Below are 21,008 nucleotides of genomic sequence, written 5' to 3' on the forward strand. Positions count from 1 at the left end.
TTATATGCATACACACACGACAGAATTTATGGTCTTGTGGAAACCCCACTCAATAAAATTCAAGCATCTTGAATGAGTCGTTTAATTTTGCTGATGTGGCAAATATCTATTGGTTTATTTCATGCCACTATTTCTCCTTTGAATGCTGTCTCACCTCTGCTGTCTATTTATACATTCAATTTCTTTATAAAATTAATAAATATGGTTACACGTGTTTGAGACTTTGAGTAGATAAATACACCTATGAGGTTACATAATTAATTTGCTTAGGTTTTTCTTTCTTTCTTTTTTCCTTTTTAATGTTTGGATTATGATAAAAAAAAAAAAAAAAAAGTCTGAAAAAAAAGCTAAAAGATTTTTTTTTTCCAAAAAAGAAACATATTGTAATAATTTAATTTCATTTTTTCAAAATTTTTAGATATATAATTAACTAAATAGAAAATTAATTTATCTTTTTTTTTTTCCTTCTAAACTTGAAGGAGAAATAATTATTAACTACCACAGTTTTAGCTGAGTTTTCTTCGTGTCTTGGGCTCTCCATTTGGCTTGAGAGTTGAGACAAGCGAAAAGTGGATCATATTTTTATAAGGCTTTGGTTATGCAAAAGGAAAATTTTGTTAAGGAAATAATTTTCATATATTTGGTTTATTATAAAAATATGAAAAATTAAAATAAAATATAATTAAAATTATTTAATAGAAAAATTAAAGTAAATTAATTTAAAATATATATAAAAATAATTTATTAATTATATTTTTTTCTTCTATTTTTTTGTCTTTATTTCCTACCTCTTAATTTTTTTTCTAAATTTTTCAAAAAATAAATATTTTTGTACCACCAAATAAATAAAGCTCAATCTAAAGGTTCCACTGTCTCCTTTTTATCTTTCTTTGCAAACAAGAATGGTACAACATATATTTTTCTATTTATTATCTTTACAAACAAAATTATGAGTCTTGCCAATATTAAAAAATTAGGAATAAAAATACAAAAAAACTAGTGGGAATTTTTTTTTTCTATTTTATTCTAAAATTTTCATTTAAAAATTGTCCAAGTGCATGGCTGCCAGTTGAATTTTCTGGGGCGCAGCTGAGTGAATTGGTTGAGGGATCATTGAGCAGGTGCAATGAAGAACAATTTCTGTCACCTGAAAGTTATGATAAAATTTAAGACCTAAATGCAGCAATCCAAATGAGTTGGGATAAAAGGAAGTGGTGAATGGAGTTGTATTTGAAGATGGCACAATTCCGGAATTTTGAAAAGGTCACCCCATTTCCGAGGAAAAGGACATCTCAATACTAAAGATCAACACAGCTCCATTTGGAGGCATTATTGGTATAAACTAAAGTTGATTTCACAGTGAAGGAAAAATTATAAAGCAATGAGCATTAAGACTTGAAAGGAATCAAGAAGCTGGTGCTGGGTGGTGGATGGTTTGAAGTGACACCGAAAATGAGTCCCGCTTCCTGATAAATTATCAGTGCCCTTGCGGGGACTACCAGCAAGAGCGATGCTTATTGATAGTGACAGCCTCAATAATTTGGTGAGGTACAATACACCCAAAAAAAAATAAAGAAGAGAAAAATAGACAAAGCATATAAGACTAATAGTAGCATATAATAATGATAAATAATAAGAAAAATAGAAGATGGTACCACTTGTGGTTGTGTATGGTACCACTGAAAAACCATTTGTTATATGGCATAGGACGTTTAGGAAGAAAAGTAAGATAAAGAAAGGATCAAGTCAAAACAAAGTCTTGCAAAGTAAATTCCACCACCCACCCTTTCATTTGTCCAAATGGGCGCATAATGCCCTACCCTAGGCTTCACTCTTATGGATGAACAAGACAGTTGAAGGACCTCAACAAGGACAAATCAATGCTTTAATATATGTATGTTTATATTTATTGCCAACCGAAAGCAACTTGGAGTAATAAACTTCAACCAAAACAAAGGGAATTTTTTTATTTATTTTTTATTAGGTTTGTAAAGTATTGATTAAATGATTAATTACTATTTGTGATTATTTTAGAGCCCATAAAGAAACAAAAGGGAGGGGAAGTGAGAACGAAAGTAGAAACTAATAGAATAAAGAGAGTAGGGATAGGGGCGTGGTGCCGTGGTGCCGTGGTGGCTGTTGCAGCGCAGGAAGTAGTACTTGTAAAACTTGGCTGGCACGTGTGAAAGGGCCACATCAAGACAGGTTAGCTAGGTTGCTGTGAAAGTTGAAAGGCACACATACATGATACTGGTTCAGGATTTTGGGAAGATGCCAATCTGGGTGTGTGTTAGGTCACCGTTTGTGTGGCTTTAATTGCTGCAGGCGTTTCTATGATTTTTCCCCCCACTTTACTTTTCTTGGTTTTTCTTTTCATCAGTAAAGCACCAGCAAAATTCCAAATATTTGTTTTATTATTGTTGTTTTCATTCTTTTTCTTATTTTTTTTATTTCATTATTTTTTTGTGCTTTCCTTTTCGGAGTCACATATGGTCCTATGGATGAACATGGTACGCCCATCAAACTTAAACCTTACTGTTTGCCCTTGTAGTTCCTTTTTTGAGTTTTTTCTCTAAAAATTCTTGTCTGGATGACTTTGAACTCCCAATCTTACGCTAAGGTGAATTGAGATTGGGCCAAGGAGCACTTGGTTGGGTTGAAGCAAACCAGCAGCCCATAATGAATTACCAAGTTGGGTGGGTTTGGGCCTCCAATATTGGCCTAAAACTCCGCAACTAGCTCGTTAAAGCACAATTAGCATCGGTTCTAGGTTTGTCGAGGATGAAAAATACTCAAAACTTTCATTCATGGACTTGGGCCCAGGAGGAGGCATGTCTTTTTTTGGGGGGTGTGGGAGTGAGATGAGAAATAGAAAATGGAGCGTGAGGGAGGGGGACACAATGGAGAATGGCGTAATGTAAAGGAGTGGTCCATGATGAGGATCAGGTGCATGCCCTTTTGGCAAGGGTTTCTTCATTGGATAAGGACATGAAATTATTAAAGTATATGGCACGAGCCCGACGTGGTCCATCCAAAATACCCTCCCAATTTTTCTCAAAAATCTATTTGACATGGCGGTCAGAGGTTGGGCATGCCCACGTGGTTTTGTGCTCCAACTGCGCCCACATTATTTACCATTCTACACGTGTCTCTTTTGACGCATGCCAAGTGTCTTATTTATTTATTTACTTATTTATCTGTTTATGTGGCTCCATCGGTCTCTCAACCACAACCTGCCCAATATTTCCTTTTCTTCACAGAGCTTTGGCAATTTTGTAGGAGGAAGGGCAAAAATAAAGTTTATTGCATCGTTGTGAAGCTGAGAGAAGAAACAAAATGAAGCTGAAGTAGTTCGTATAATAGCGACACTTACAAACTGAGGAGCCAAACAAATACGCCTGTCTGCCATGAAACAGATCATATAAGGACTTTTCTTTTTCTTTTCTTTTTTTTTTTCTTTTTTTTTTGCAATTTTTAAAACATAAAAATGGATATTCTTATATATATACATATATTTAAAAAAAAAAAAAATCAGTTTTCAACCGATAGTTATAAAATCAATTTGCAAAAACGTGTTGAAAGTGGCATGTATTGTCCAGGTCACAGCACGTAGTAATTAAAGGTGTTGGTATAAGAAAACCTCGTGGGACTGGGAGTTGTGCCAACTTGGCAGAGGAAGAAAAAGCGTGAAATGCAACAGAGAGTGTGAGAGAGGAGAAAGCGTGAGAGAAACGCAGGGGAAGGGAGGTGGTTAGGGTAGCATTGATGGGGCAAGTGGGGAAAGGAGAGAGCAGGGGAAAGAGATTATTAGCGTTCGGTCCGAGGACAAGGACGGCGAAACCTTAACAGTGATGGTTTTTGGCAAAGGAGGAGGCAAAGAAAGGGGCAAAACTTGCAAGACAGATGGCAGTGATAATGAATCGAGACATTGACATTAACGTTGTTGGAGACCAAGAAATGAATCCGACTTAGAAAATTGACCTGCCTCCTTGTACGAAATTGAGAAATCTAGCGCCCAGGCTCCCACTTCCCCCCCCCCCCCCCCCCCTTTTTTTTCAAGTGTACTTGATTTGCAAAATTTTTACTTTTTATTTGATGGAGGAAAGAAGTTAGACACCTTGTCAAACTCGAAATAAATCGGTCTTTATTAAAATTATTTTTTGACAATTCATCAAAATATTGCTGTAATGGGACAAGGTTGATTAAAAAAAACAAAGAAAAATTATTATTAACTCTTCAAAATATGGTAATTGAAGTGAGCATTATAAGATGACACTCCTTTGATAATACGAGTACTCGAGCTAATACTAATATGTTCCAAATCCAAATCTTAGAGGATATTTTTAGTTATTTAGAGTTGTGGACTAAACCAATAAGGATGTGACATATAGATGATTGTGTTAATTATATACATGCATAAAAATATTTTAAAAAATAAAAATGATTTCAATGTATATATAATAATAATTATTGAAATTAAGGAAATAATTAAATTGACGAGTAAAGGTGAAACTCAATAATATTATTTTTATAATTGAAATCGATAATCTTAATATCGCGATTATCGAAATTAAAGGAATGACTAAATTGAGAGTAAAGGTCAAACCCAATAATATTGTTTTTATAATTGAATTTGATGATTTTTTAACAAGAGAAATTGGATCTGAACAACATGATTGTGTTAATTAAATTGTGAAAAAAGTGGAACTTAAAAGATGTCGTTGTAATGGTTGAAATCAATAGAATTGTGTGAATAAAAATTAGAAGTCAAAGATGTAATGCGAAGATTGAAATCAACGGCATCGTGATGGATAAAATGTGGAGCTCAAATCCGCATTCACAATAGCCAAAATTAATGGAATCGAAAAAGCAAAAAGTCAAAACTAAAGGATGCGATTGTGATGATTGAGATCAATGAAACTAAAAACAAGAAAATTGAAACTCAAGAACAAGGTTGCCATGGAACCGAAAACTAAAAAGCTGCAACTCAAGAATGACATTATGATAATCAAAATCAAGGGAAACGTGATAATGAGCCTGACGGCCGTGAGATGCCACTGTTAGTTTGTCTCTGCCATATACCATCAATACCCCACATCAGGTACCTGCCCAAAAAAAAAATGATGGATTTGGTGATTTCTGCTGAGTTCGTCATACTATCATAAGCAATGCGATAGATTGTACACCCCTGCTATTTCTGGGCGTTGACGGAATTCCACCAACACTTTCCACTTTTCCTGGAGCCAAGTGTGGGCCAAACGAATTTTCCATGTTCATCAAGATCCGAAGTTTGTGGGAAGCCTATACGTTTTACAGTAGTCGGCAGAGCCCCCATTTACTGCAGCTCCACTGCTCTCCCTTTACAGAGCTTTCAATCACCTCCATTTACCATTCCATCATCATAATTTCTCTCTCAAGATGATCACCCAACTGGTGGTTATTTCTCCATATCTAGGGTCAGAGTTATATAACGAATTTGTTTTTCTCCAACATTTGACCAATCTTAAGTCTTATTCCTGAGGTGCCCACTTAAACTATTCGACGAGTTCTCATATAGACTAATGTTAGGTTGAGACTTGAGAGGGCGTGTGTAGAAATTTGCTCTTGCCAGCTGTGAGCTTAAAACCAAACCAGGATTTTGTGGAATCTGTTCATTAGCTTTCCCACCTAAGCCATCTTTGTTGAATTGACTAGTTTTCCAGCAATTTGGTCTGTTCGATAGAATCCCTCACCACCCAAGGGTACCATGATTCTAGAAAGAACTCAAATTGATGGAAAGTTTCATAAAAATTATAATAATGAAGCCCACACGACTCTTTATTAATTAATTTAAAAATAACGTGCGGGCGTAGAAGCGGGGAGAGCTCGATAGGAAGGAAAAAGGGTGAAGCCTTCTTCAATTATAGCATCCGTTTTTAGTTTTGGTACTTCAAAGGAATCTTTTTAACAGCCAACCAACCATTCTCTTTTGATTCCTTCCAATAATATTTTTTATTTTCTCTCTTCTTTATCTTTTTTTTTGGCCTGAGGCCCTTGAGAAAATCAATCTCTTTTTGGCAAAATATTTGAAAATATTCAACGTCATTCTACGCCCACACGCTTCGTACGCACGACCCCAAGGCTGCCAAAGTTTCATAACACGCCCCCATTGTCTGTGAATATAGAAAAGATTGCGACTTTATTATTTAAACTCTCTTTACACTTTCTTTTTTTCCTCCTCTAGAGCCTTTTGGGGGTCTCCTCTCAAGGTAAAGGATATCACGCCCGAAATTAATATAAGCCTGCCTTCATATTTCCAAGACTATCGGCAACGCCCCACTGGGCTTGACGATCCTTCGTCAAACCCCTTTGGGTCGATCATTTTTTTTTTTAAAAAAAGAAAAATTCCGCGTATTTGACTTTTAATTTGCGTGTAATTGAAATATTCCTCTTCCATTTTTTTTTTTCGTGTTTGGATTGTATTTTCTTGGGATTTTTTCCTTTTTCTTTGTTGAGCATTGTTTTTGGAGGGGGAGATTCTTGTTTGGATGGAAAGAAAACATGATTGTGAACTGAGAATATCTTTGTGATCGTTGCTTTTTGAGCGAATTGGGATCCACATCTGATTTGGGTCTCTTCTGCTTCTGTAATTCTTGGAGGTTCTTGATTTTTCTTCAGGTGAGTTCTTCATGTCTATAAGATTCCTTTATATTTTTATTAATCTGAAATTGTGGCAATGATTTGAATAGTTGAATTTAAAGGGCATATCGAGCAACAGGAATCTTTTTCTCTCTCTTTTTTTGGGACTTCCATGATGATGGATTCTTTACTGAATTAAAAGTTGCTCTTTGTAATTCTTTCAATCTTTTTTGGGTGTTGTGGTTTCTGGGAGTTATCCCCCCCTCTTGTCGTCTAAGTTATACCAGCTTAGGTGGTGATCACTTCTCATCCATTGTATAAGCTAGTTTATTTCAATCATTTGGGGTCGAAACACATAGGGAAATAGTATGATGTTTGGTGGGCGATTTATTTTATTTGTTTGGATAAAATTTGGGTTATCAAGAAAAAGAAAAGGTTTGGATAAAATCTGAGAAACCTACTGTTGAAATTGAGGTGTGGATGGAACACATTGGAGTCCACTTGTTGAATTGTGGGGAGATATCTTTCAGGTAATTGTTGTGGGAGTTCTCTCTGCACAAACTGAGATGTCTTTTTCATTTTCTCACTCATAGTGCCTTTCACTTGCTATTAAGGTTGGGACCTGAATGCCTTTTTGTCTTTTGGTGTTATAACTCATGTTTGGCTATAGCATTAAATTTCATCAAATTTAGTATTGGAAGAAAGCATATTTCTGTTGTTTTTTGTTAATGCTCACTTTCTACAGCGAGATTGAATTAGAAATAAGCTGCAAGTTGATGCTGTTTCGCATCAGAAAAATTGCTGACACTTGTTACAACTACAACCCACAAAGCCTTAATCAACTAATTGGATTCGGATACATGAAAATGCTAATAAATTGTTAATCTTCTTTCAATATAAATTTCATTCATTGGTGAATGTTTTATGGGTCATGGGAATATGTTAAACTGATTAGATATCGTAAGCTTCTAGAGTACATTTTGCATTTTATGTTGCTCTTGTTTAAATGAATTATTTTTCTGCAGATAGAAGCTCCCTTGGTTATGAGGATATAATAATATATCTCATTATGGGTTGGCTTAACAAAATTTTTAAAGGGTCAAGCCATAAAATTTCAGAAGGGAATTATCATGGGAGATATCAAGGGGATACCGTTCAAAATGAACCTTCTTGTTCAGGGGTAATCTCTACTGCTATTTCTTGTCATGTCTCTCTTTATTGCTATTTTGAGTTATTGCATAGTTAATTGGTCCAGATTATTTTCTCACATTTTTCTTGAGAGTGGGATTTAATTTTTCACTATTTATAGCCTTGGAAAAATTCTCACATTTTCTGAATTTTGTAAATCAGCTTTCAATTATGCCCTTCCTATTCTAATCTGTCTCAGTTTGGATTTTTAATGTAGGATGTGTGGGCAGAGACTGAGAATGAAGATATAGACCGTGCTATTGCATTATCCCTTTCAGAAGAAGAACAAAAAGGAAAAAAAGTGATTGGTGAGTAACATGGCTAGCAAGTGCCCTCATAGATATTCTTGCTTCTATATAATTGCCTCATGGATCTTACCTCTATTATATCCGAATTACTACAAAATATAGCTGCTTAACTAGAATCAAGGAATGTTTTTTGTGTTATGCTGTATATATGTTTGGAAGGCATTGCACCATATGCACATACTGGTGTCCTTGATATTTTAGTCAAAATTCCATTTAATCATTAATCTCTCATTACTTTCCACCAAAATTTTGGCATTACATGTCAGAAGAGTAATTTACACTATGGCTTTATTTGTTCTGTTGGAAAACATTTTATGGAAAAAAGTGTAACAGAAATCAGGCTATAATCGAGAGGGTAGAGTATTCCCTGCCTCTCATGAGAGCTATTTGTATCTCTTCATGATGGAAAACTGACAGGAATGATGGGAGCTTCCCTAATCATGAAGAAAAAATTTCCCCTAAACAGTATGGCAACATGCCATTATGGAATTTCCTTTTCTTAATGATATAAATTATAATAAAGATCACTTCATGCTCTTATTGTTTTCTTGCACCAATATTGAGGTACATGATACTTTTTGAGAGAAATTATTATACATAGACTAAAGGGAACCTATTCATATTATGAAAACTAGCCTCGTTTAAGAACTGATGGGATAGTACACACTATAATTATGATTCATAGAGGTCAGGTATGACATTTTGGATCAACTCTTGAATTCCAGAATAGTCACCTGGACTGCTAATGGCTTTTTTTTTTTTTTTAATTCTTGTCTGTCTTTGGATAAAAATAAAAAAAAAATAAAAAAGTTCAACTTCATAAATGGAAGCTCCTTATGTTAAAAAATTCTTCAATTCCTCCTTCCAAATACATCAAAAAGATGGCATGAGGGACACAACTTTGAGCCCTCTTTCATGCTTCTGGACTGATCTCTTGATCATCAATCATCTAGACGAACTAGGTATACCCAACATACCTTGGAGAGAACAAAAACAAGTTGCAAAATGGCTATAACTACTTGATGTGGTTTCTTATAACTAGTTTTATTATGCCCTTCCAAGTGATAGTTGATGTGATGTGGAAAAATGCAATTTAATCCTAATTGATAATTGTTATTTTATCATGTCAGCCAATAGGAGTCATAACAAAATAAACAAGTCCTAATTCAAAGAGTCAAACCTAATCTTAATGGTTTGAATTAAAATTTTGAGTTGATGTAGTTGGATCCAAGGTATTAGTCATCTCATTTGGAAAACAATTGACTTTTAGTGAGGTCGGGCTAAACCTCTTTATAGAGTTCAGCATCACACTCATCTCAAGGCTGCACATACTCATCTTGAGGCATACAAACCCATCATTAGTTTCATTTCTTGAGTCATCATTTTTCAAGGGGTGGTATTGTTGCATACTTAACAATCCATCCTCCAACATGGCACTTCTATGACCTGAATCCATGACCTACTTTTGATACCACTTGTTAGGCTTAAGGCTTTAATCATCTCATTTGAAAATCAATTAGACTTGAGATGAGATGGCTAAATTTCTGATATTAATAAGTGGTATCAAGTGAAGTCATGGTTCTTGGGAGCATCATATTGAGGGAGAGATTGGTAAGTATGAAACAATATTGGAATGCATCCCAAGATGAGTTTGTATACCTATGGATGAGTGTTGTTCCGAAATTTCTGTTGGTATGTATGGGGATGAGTGTGATCTAGAACTTCATGAAGGATTATAACTATATTCTCACTAAAAGTCAATTGGTTTTGGAATGAAATGATCAATGATTTGGGTCTAATAAGTGGTATTAGAGCTAGGTCATGGGTTTGAGTCACAAGAACATCATGTTTGAGGAGGGATTGCTAGGTATTGCAACAATTCTGCTCCTATGGAAATGATTACTTAGGAAAGGAACTTTGGGATGAGTTGTATGTCTCATGATGAATTGAGATGAGGGTTTCCTTGAGGTTAGTGTGATGTCAAATGCCATAAAAGGGTATAGTCACAACCTCACCAGCTGTCAATTGGTTTTCAAATGGGATGGCTAAAATTTTAAGCCCAATAAGGGGTATAAGATCAAATCATGGGGGTTCAAGACGTAGGAGGATCATCTTGGGGGAAGAATTGTAAAGTTTGCAACAATTCTGCTCAATAGATGGGTGTGCATGCCTTGGATAAGTGTTGCCCCAGAGGGTGTTGGTATGCTTCGGGGTGAGTATGACCTCAAATTCCATAAAAGGGTATAGCCACATCCACACTTAAAGTAAATTGGTTTTCAGGTGAGATGACTAATGTTTTGGTCTTAATAAATGTATCCTAAATTGGTGCCAATCTAAGACCATGATGCATAATAGATTACAATGTAGTCATTCTGTATATATTATACAAATTATCATGAAAACACTTCATTTTTTGAACATGAGAAAAACTTCTAGTATCAAACTCATCCTTAAGGGAAGAGTGGAATAGATACCTGTGTTTTGAAAATGGAGCATTTGAAAAAATATAATTCATGCTCATAAAAGAGAGAGATGGTTATTGGCACTGAGCATATAATTCAGTTTGTTTGACTCTCTATCTCTTGACTTTTTATTACCATATTGAATACATTTTTTTCTGTTTTTGATATGTCAGACAATGGATTAGTTTTTTCCTCGAGTGTCCTCTGGTGAATTCACTTATCTTTGCTAATTAAGTGGGTTGGGTTTTTCAGCTTTATTATTATAGGGTTCTTGGAGTGGTTAGCTTCCAATTAAGGGGTGGTGAGGCTCTGTTGGTTTTCTCTTTGTTTTGAGAGGTGCTAGTTGCTTTGTATACCCCCTGTATGCTTTGTAGCTTTTTGCCTCTATTTTAATACAATTTGCTTTACTTATCAAAAAAAATTATTAGCAAATATCTTCCATTTTTTGATTCTTATAATTTGTCTTACTACAGTTAATAAGTTTCTGAAATGATTGGATAGATAATGAATTTCAATTGGAGGAAGATGAACAACTTGCTAGAGCTATACAAGAGAGCTTGAATATTGAGTCTCCTCCACAACATGGAAATGGAAATGGAAATGGAAATATTTATCAACCCATTCCATTCCCCTACTCAACAGGGTTCAGGTATAAGAGTTTTTTTATGTTACCTACATACTATTATCTTATTTATAATATGATTTTGTTTCATCATTCCTTGGATTCCTTTGTATACTTCCATCACACATGTTTAGGATAATGTATATAATTATCAACCACAATGATGGGATGCAGTTCTTTACTTACCTTTTTTTTAATAATTTCTGTATTATGAGTTTATTTAGCCTAATGCATGCTTTTCTTACTTTAGAAACTCAGGCTTGGTAAATATGCAAAGATTGCCTTGTTGTAGATACTGATGACGGTGGCATATTTATTAGGAAACTCAAATGAAAGAGAGAAAAAAAGAACAACGAAAAAGAAAAATAAGAGATCCTGAAGACCATCCCTGGAATTTACAGTTCATGAAAAGCAAAAGATAACTATCCAACATAATAACAGGTCTTATACTACTATATATATTTTTTAAAATTTTTTTATAGGCATATACTACTCTATTTTCTTGGCTACTTGGTACTTTTGTTTTTTAGATCTTTTTGGATTTTTTTGGGTAGATTTAAGTATTTTAATTGAAGTCTTATAGCATAGGTAGGCAGAAAACAATTCATTCATAGTTCAAGTTTGAATCGTCTTACTTGTACAGTTCTGTATTTCTAAAGTTCCAGTTTCTGGCTGTGAATGTGGTTAAGTTCGTATTGTGTTAAGTCTTAATTGTCATATGCACAAGCTCTTACGTACACAGTATTATTCCTGAATTTAAAGAAAGAAATAAGGGTGAAATGGTGTTCTCTCCACTTTGTGCTGCCTTATTACTGACTTTGGACTTCTGTTTTGAAGACATTCTCTCCATTTTGTTTTCCAAGATTTGAGTCCTAGGTTTAATCAATCCCACCTACTTCTGCCCAAACCAGTCTATATACCATGACACTCAGTTTCATGTTTCTGTCACTTTATTTCTTCCAGATTGTCAAGTTTGCCTTCATATTAAGGCCCTTAGTCTTAGGTCTCAACCACTCTGTGCACCGTAGGACCTTCTTGTGTGAGTCATTCATGACTTAAATTTTTTGTTGTTGTGATTGTAAAACACACTCCAATTGTACTATCCACTTGAAAGCTCTTTCCGAGCAGAATCAGTTGATATATTAAAGGTCTATTTTGAGATTCTTTAGCCTAAGCTTGCTGGTGTCTGAAACCATTTGTTAAAGTGTTTAGGCAATCATTCGCCAAAGAATTGAGGAAGATAAACCTGCCATGTTGAGATTGCATCATGGTGGTTTCCTTCCTTAATGTTTTTCATAGAATTTATTGTTCAAATTAATTGATAAAAAGTAAATCCTCTATGTGAAAATATGCATATTACTCCAATGTAGTTAAATAAAATGTGGATGAGCTGAAGCACATAAATAGTTGGACATTTAGTATCTCATGAATCAGTTGTTCCTGAAATCTGAACTTGGGGACAGATTCCAAGTTAACTTGCAGGCTGAATCCAAGTTTTGAAATACTGCTTATACCCTACAGATTTTTCATAAAGGATGGTAAACTCTGTTAGTGCTTTTCACAACACCTGAAACTGAAGTGCTGAAGAATGAGGAAGGAATCTGATAGGCCTCCTATGCGTTATGTGTATGCTAGAAAAGGGAAGAGAAGTGTACTGCCACCTGGCGGTTAGTTGTAACAGTCTTAGTATAGGCTGGGTAACAATCTTGATACAGGCTGGAATAGCTTATATAGGAAAAAAATGGAATTAGTTAAGGACTGGTTGTTCTGTGAATCTGGTAGGAGAGTGATAGCCTCTCGAATAGCTGTCTTAGTATCAGTTTGGTCTTCTTTTTTTTTTGTAATTCTTGAAATTCAATAATAATTCTCCACTAGATACCTATCAGAATCATTCCCAGGATAAGATAGTTTGTTTTTGTATGCATCAAAACGTAGTGGAGACTGGAATCTGCCCCATCTGTAGCATTAGATTATTATGGGAATTCAAATTTGTTATTCATATTTACATTTTCTAGTTTTCTCATTCAAGATTATTTCCCTCATGAGGAATTTTACACAATCACAAGGAACATTATCAAATAATGCCCTGTTTCTGTATTTTTTTGGATAGGATCTGTGCTGGTTGCAATACTGAGATTGGTCATGGACGTTTTCTAAGTTGCATGGGTGCAGTTTGGCATCCAGAATGTTTCAGATGCCACGGTTGCGGCTACCCAATTTCTGATTATGAGGTGAAATAATAATACTCTATATTGGCTGCTGAAGCACTCTAGTTCTTAGCTGATTCTTGTCTGCAGTTGCTATTATGCTACTTAAACAGATTGATATAGAATTATCATTTGGGTGATGTAATCAGTGGCTATTGTGCTATCTTTATAGATTGCTGCAGAAGTATCATTTGTTTGATGTTTCTACTGGCTAACTTGACATATATTCTTGTTCTTGTAGTATTCTATGAATGGGAATTACCCTTATCACAAATCTTGCTACAAGGAGCACTATCACCCAAAATGTGATGTTTGCAAGCACTTTGTAAGTATCTGTCCGGCTTGAGGAAAAAAATTTTCTTGCCATATATTTTAATACAAAGCATGATGCTCTCTTAGAGTCTTCCTTTTCCTGTCAAATGCTGCATGTTCAATAAACCTGAAAAAATCTACAGGAACTTTTATGTCATATCAGAGTGCCAAATTTTCACATGCATATGTTAAAATGTCGGGTAACAGATTATTGCTAAATTTCTTGGAAATGTTGGTCTTGAGTGTCAAATTAATCTTTTATAGAATGACATACAGTGTGTCTGAGACTTCAGACTGGTGAACTAATATGCAAAAAAATAAGAAGGCAAGAAAGTGGAACCTATTTTTTCATGGTTTATGTATTCCTGAAACACAATGGATTTTGCCACCTCTTACAACATTATCCAATATCAAGGTGCTATTTTGTTTCAAAATGGTCTCATCTAATATTACGTCTTTCAGTTTCGTAACATAAGTTGGGTAATTTTGAAATTAAAGAAAAAAGAAGAGTATATCCATGTTTGCTTCTTAGTGACATTGTGAATTTCCATTGTGAGAGCAACATTTGCCCCCATGCTAACATTTAAGATTCATGTATTCAACTATTAACTGTTCCCAATCCATGTGATCAGTTATTTAGCCAGGATCGTATGGCTGGAAATAACTGCCACAACTGCAGTCTAATTACATACCATAATCATCAGTTATCTGTGAATAAAAAATTTCAAATCATTTGACATGGATTAGAACTTAAAAAATGTTATAAAGCATTTGGTCTTCATCTGGAGAGGTTAAGTCATGTTGATCACCATCCTTAACTTAAATCCTATTAAGCAAGAACACATTTTCTTATAATTCCCATTTAGAAAGTAGCTTTGCTGACTGATTGAGAGTTTCTACTTTTGATTTCTGAGATAAAGCACCCAAAATTTGTTAAATGCTGTGATTATGTGAAGACTTGTGGAGATTTGAGATTCAAAAGGCCGCTTTTGACTGGACATATTATCCTAGTCCAGCCAAATCATGTCTTTTTATTGAGAATTTTGGGATTTTCTAATATTGTACATCATTTTAAGCTTCATATAATATGATGTGCTATGAGAATTAAGAAAATGAGATATGCAATTTTACTACTATTCTTCCTTTGGATACTTCACTCATTTTCAGTTTGTGTTGGTTTCTTGGAACATAAATATATTTTTACAGATTCCAACGAACCCTGCTGGTCTTATTGAATATAGGGCGCATCCTTTTTGGGTTCAGAAGTACTGCCCTTCTCATGAGCATGACAGAACACCTAGATGCTGTAGCTGTGAGAGAATGGAGGTTAGTCTGAATGATTTATTTATTCTTAAATCTGAAAATATGGCCTGTTTATGATTCTTGAGGAGAATATAGATGACTGGGTAACATAAAAATTTTGTTAATATATGCAGCCACGGGACACAAGATATGTTGCCCTTAATGATGGTCGGAAGCTCTGCCTGGAGTGTCTGGACTCTGCAATCATGGATACCAATGAATGTCAACCCCTCTATCTTGATATACAAGAGTTTTATGAAGGTTTAAATATGAAAGTGCAGCAGCAAGTTCCATTACTCTTGGTCGAAAGACAAGCACTGAATGAAGCCATGGAAGGAGAAAAGAGTGTAAGAGCAAATGTTATTAAAAATTTCATACCTGCTATGATACGCAGGGCACTTCTTCTTAGCAACAATTAGGACTGCATTTGACACAAAAACCTTGTGCACATGTGTCAACTAATATCTGACACCTGGAGTTTTCAACTCCAGAATCATGGATCCAATGAGTGCCAGCCCCTCATATCTTGTTCTACAAAACTTTACAAAGATTTAGACATGACAATGAAGCAGCAAGTTTCATTGCTTTGGTTTGGGAGAAAAGCACTGAATGAAGCCATGGAAAGGAGAACAGAACTTAAAGGCAAATGTTTTCAAACTGTCTTATATCAGCTATGATATATGGGGAACTTTTCCTTGGAATGCTTATCCATACCTTTTTCCACTAGTGTCTGACACTTGTTTGGGCATTTACAGGAGTTCACCTTTATGTGCTTTGGAGCACAACAATTGAGTTAACCTTTATCAAAGTTTATCATTTCATTAGAAAGCAATGATTTCTTGTGTTTGAAGTGAACAAGTTTATTTGTTTCCTTGTCCTTGACCAGGGCCACCATCACATGCCTGAGACTAGGGGACTTTGTCTTTCTGAAGAACAAACTGTCAGCACTGTAAGTATTTTATTTTAAGTTTTTTGTTTGTGTCAACCTCCAACCACACTTTCCCCACTTTCCTGACAATGGAATGATGTGTGTTGCATGAAGATTTTGTATCTGTTGTTTGGAGATGGTATTTGATTTACCTTGAAAATTCTCAGATTTTGAGGCGTCCTAAGATTGGGACTGGAAACCGAGTCATGAATATGATAACAGAGCCTTGTAAACTAACACGTCGTTGCGATGTGACTGCAGTTCTCATTTTGTATGGCCTTCCTAGGTACTCTTCTATTATCTCAATTTGCTGTTGTACTTGCTACTTATAATACATGAGGACCGTTGCCATGCACAAAAGAGAAGGAACAAAATGAGAAGACCATATTTAAAAAAGAAGAAGAAAAAACAGCCTGAAAGTCATCATTTCCTATAATTAATGTATAAATAACATTTTACTGACTTACGAAACTACATTACACAAAGGAACTTTTGTTGCATAATAATTTGATTTGCTGTTAGGGAAAATTACATAGTATCATCAGGGTAGTTTTATCTCACTGAATTTTATTTTGTTTTTTAAAAAATTTCATACTGTTTCCTCCTTTGCTTTCATCCATCAAACAAACCAACACAGTATTAAAGAAGCTGTTCTTGGGGAAATTAGATTGGAGAAAACAAAGGTGCCAGCATCCCATTTCCTGAAACTGTGCATAGTGTTTGCATTTGTACACAGATAAGTGAATGCAATATCACTCATCAGGCAAACAACAATGCTTCCTAAATATTTGCCTATGGCTCATCTGAAATGTGGTGGGCATCATTATTCTCCTAAGCATACCATGGAGATTTGTTGGATCTTGTATGCTAGATTTGCATGCTTTCCTGATGAGGATGGACATTAGTATTAGTTGAAATTAAATTAGGATTAGTATTAGGTAAAATTAAATTAGGATTGGTATTTATTGGAGTTAAATTAGGACCAACGAATTAGACTATATGAGCATTAGAATTAGAATCATAATAGGTTATTAGAATCCTAGTAGAATTTGAATTTCTTAGAGAAGCTTATAAATAAGACTAATTGATGTAAACCAAAGTAGTGATTGACAATTAAATATATATATATATATATATATATATATATTTTTTTTTTTTTTGCAAGTGTTACAATTTTCAATTATGAGATTCCATTAATTTTCTTCTTAGTGAGACTCTTAGAGGGCTTTAGTGAGACTTTAAAGTTTCTATCTCTTCTTCTTATCTTCTTTCTCTATCTTTTATTTTATTTTTCTGCCATAAACTTTACCCCTTGTTCCTTTCCTTAAACTTGAGATGATAGTTGCACACACTTATACCATGGATGACGTTTATTAGTTAGCCCTTAAAAGAGAAGAAAGGCTAAAGTTTCAGGTTTTCCAAAGTCCAAGTTCACAAATTAGGAACACTTTCTCTAACTAGACAACAAACAAATCATTAAGCACAACAAATTTCCAAATTTCTAATCATGTGAATGGTGAGGGTAGTAATGAACAAGCTTTGAATGGGCCTAATACATATGCTAATAAAGGTAAAACTTCAATGAGTATTGGAGATAAAAAGGTATGCATAACTCCTTTATACTTTAAGTGTGGTGGGCATGGTCATGTTGTGTGCCCAAGCAAAGGTTTACACTTTTACGTTGAAGAACTAGAATTTGAATTGAAAAATTATTCGAAGAGAAGACCACAATGAAGATGAACTTAGTGAAGAATGCGATTACTATGATGGTATATGATAGAAGGTCATAGTCTCGTAATGTAACATGTGTTAACCATCACAAAGGTGAGACGAGAAGAAAATTGGCGACGTACTAGCATTTTCCATACAAGTATCTCATGTTGAGGTAGGTTGTCTACCATGATCATTGATGGAGGTAGCAGTCTAAACATAGTTTTGCAAGAGCTTGTTGAGAAGCTAAACCTTAAAATAGAGAAACATCCGAATCCATTTTGAGTAGCATGGGTTGTCGCCACCTCTATTTCGATAAATTTTCGTTGCTTGGTCATATTCCTTTTTGGCAAGGACTTTGAAGAGTCTGTATGGTGTGAGATCTTATTAATAAAAGTGAGTCATATTTTGCTTGGAAGACATTAGCTTTTTAATAAAAGGGTTTACCATGATGACTACAAAAATACATATACTTCTATATACAATGACGTAAGAAGATCCATTGTCCAATGAAAGAAGTTCTGCCAGTTAAGAAGCAAGAGGAGGTACAACCAAAAAAGGTGCTTAATATGCATCAATTTGAAAAGGAAAGCATGGAAACTAAAATTTGCTCTAATGGCTCAAGAAGTGGATGAATTTAAAGAGAAATATAAGGAATACCCAACAAAAGTACAGAATATCCTTGATGATTTTTTTGACTTATGGCCTATAGAATTACCTAATAAACTTCCTCCTATGCGTGACATACAACTTAACACAAGCTTGTTGATGACACATAATTATTTTGAGAACTATTAACTTGTTTCACAACATTGGAACATCTTTCGAAGTTTGGTACTTGTCTTGCATGAAATTGAAGAAGTTTAGAGATCTCAGGATTCTATCTTATCATGGTAAAGAGTCAATGAAGAAAAAAAGGTGGAAGTTTGCTCAAGATTGCAATTGACCATGGAAAATTTCTAAAACTTGAGCTGGAGTTTTTGTATTAGTTGGGGGAAACTGATGAGGATGAGCTTTAGTATTAGTTGGAAGTAAATTGAAATTAGTATTAGTTGAAATTAAATTAGGATTAGTATTTATTGGAGTCAAATTAGAAGTAGCTAATTAGGTTATAGGAGAATTAGAATTAAAGTCATAATAAGATATTAGAATCCTAATAAAATTTGGATTTCTCAGAGAAGCCTATAAATAAACTAATTGATGTAAACTAAAGTATTGATTGATGATTAAATAATATTAGTTTTTTTTTTTTGTAAGCATCAGAATTCTCGATGGTGAGACTCCATTGATTGATTTTCTTCTAGGTGAGACTCTTAGAAGGCCTTTGTGAGACTCTAAGTTTTCTATCTCTCCCTCTTCTTATTTATTTTATTTTGCTGCCATAAACTTTGTCCTTTATTCCACTCCTTAAATCTTAAAAGATAAAAACCCTAACCCACCTATTTGATTGTAGGCAACCATCCTAGGATTGTCCTATATCATTTCCTCAGCCTCAGCCAAGTTGGAGCGGTTGTTTCCATAAGTGGTATTGATCATGCTCTTGGCTCAATGCAAGAGATGCTCCAATGGTTGGTTCTCATGATCACAACTCCTAAAGGGTATCAGAGCATTGTGACACTGTATGTTACAGTAGGAAGGAAAGGGACTTCAATTCTTCACTATAGCTGCTTCATTATTTTACTTTACATATTGATCTGTAAAGAGATCTCTTTGTTGCCCAGGTTTGATTTTAAACCTAACAGATTAATCAATCAAAATATCGATTAGGAGAGAGAAAGAAAGAGAGATTAGGGTAATTGGCTAAAAGGTTTCTTGCATTGCCATATGCGGCAGAAGTCCAGACATCAGCCACAGATATTGTGTGTTCACACTTTTCCCCATTTTCCTTTTTGTTAAAAATGGTGGCAGAAGATAAGTATGCCCTCACATTTGAGTTTTGTTTCTTGGATAAATTTTCTAATGTAAGTAAACACTCTTTGTATACAGGTTGCTAACTGGGTCGATCCTTGCTCACGAGATGATGCATGCCTGGCTCCGACTAAATGGTGCTCCACTATTCTATGGCATATTTCTTGTTAAGTGAATGCGTTGGGGAAATGTGAAAATAAAATCTTTTCATTTGACTCAATTCCCTTTCTTTCCTACAACTGAAATGAGGTCACTTGTTTTCTTAGCAGTTGCTAAAAAGCAGGTCACTTCAGGATTTCAAGGAAGGGCTTCATTCCTGTATTTTTTATGATTGGGTGATGGGGTTCATATGTAGCAATTTGTTTATTTAAGGCTGCGTTTGGTTCCCGGAAAGTACTAAGGAAAGAAAAAAAATATGAAGGAAAATGACTTTCTTGTCTTTGGTTTTACTATAAAAAATATGAAAGGAAGTCAAATATAATTAAAATTATTAAGAAATTTATATATTTTAAAATTATTTAATCTTTATATAAAAGAGTTAAATAAGTGAAAAAAATTTGAAGTGGTACATAAAAATAATTTATTGATTTTAAATCTATTTTTTATTTTTCTTCACTTTTTCTTTTCTTTTATTTTTCCTCTATTTTTTTTCCCATGCATTTTCCCTTAAACTTTCCGGGAACCAAACATAGCCTAAATGTTGTTGATAGGAAACATTAAACTGATCCATTCTAGCATTGTCTCCTCATTTCCACAATCTTAGGTATTTGCATCTCAGATGCTAATGTATTTGCTGTTTCCCTTGGAAGGTTATCGAACTCTTGCACAAGATGTGGAAGAAGGTATCTGTCAGGTGCTAGCTTATATGTGGCTAGATGCTGAGCTGACATCTGGATCTGGAAGTAATGTTCCATCAACATCATCTGCTTCCACGTCTTCAAAGAAGGGTGCAGGATCTCAATGTGAGAGGAAGCTTGGGCAGTTCTTCAAACACCAGATTGAATCAGACACATCCCTTGTCTATGGAGCTGGATTCAGAGCTGGCCATCAGGCAGTGCTTAAATATGGCCTTCCAGCCACTCTAAAGCATATTCATCTGACAGGCAATTTTCCATATTGAATTTTTGGGCCCTGAATTCGATGGTGCTTCTACATTTCTCGGAGTTCAAAGCTTGGTGTTTATTAAGTTAGATCCAAAGCACAGATTACATTTTATAGAGCGGTTTCCCATAATGATGATTTTTATACCTTGTAGCTATTGTCCCACCAACAATGTTTCTTTTTCAAATATTTAATAAATTGATATTTTATTTTTATTTACAAATTTCCATATTCTTCACCTCTTCCTTCTCTTAATAAGCTCTATTGTTCAGATTATATTTTGGTGCTTTGGGGTACTGAAGAATGCCCCATGAAGTTCAGTTGGATTTGGAGTACACAAAA

General features: G+C 34.6%; 1 protein-coding gene across 1 annotated transcript; it reads left to right on the forward strand.

The window, feature by feature from the left end:
- The first annotated feature begins 5,862 nt into the window (after nucleotides 1-5,862).
- LOC100253933 (protein DA1) lies at nucleotides 5,863-20,889 on the forward strand. The gene is made up of 12 exons (XM_010666339.3): nucleotides 5,863-6,657; nucleotides 7,644-7,798; nucleotides 8,024-8,114; nucleotides 11,078-11,225; nucleotides 13,309-13,429; nucleotides 13,647-13,730; nucleotides 14,924-15,043; nucleotides 15,154-15,366; nucleotides 15,906-15,968; nucleotides 16,115-16,233; nucleotides 19,644-19,702; nucleotides 20,375-20,889. The coding sequence occupies exons 2-12, from the start codon at nucleotides 7,688-7,690 to the stop codon at nucleotides 20,683-20,685; spliced, it is 1,440 nt and encodes a 479-aa protein (XP_010664641.1). The 5' UTR covers nucleotides 5,863-6,657; nucleotides 7,644-7,687; the 3' UTR covers nucleotides 20,686-20,889.
- The last annotated feature ends 119 nt before the right edge of the window (nucleotides 20,890-21,008 follow it).

This window comes from Vitis vinifera, chromosome 18 (genome assembly GCF_030704535.1).
Source record: "Vitis vinifera cultivar Pinot Noir 40024 chromosome 18, ASM3070453v1".
Lineage (NCBI taxonomy): Eukaryota > Viridiplantae > Streptophyta > Magnoliopsida > Vitales > Vitaceae > Vitis > Vitis vinifera.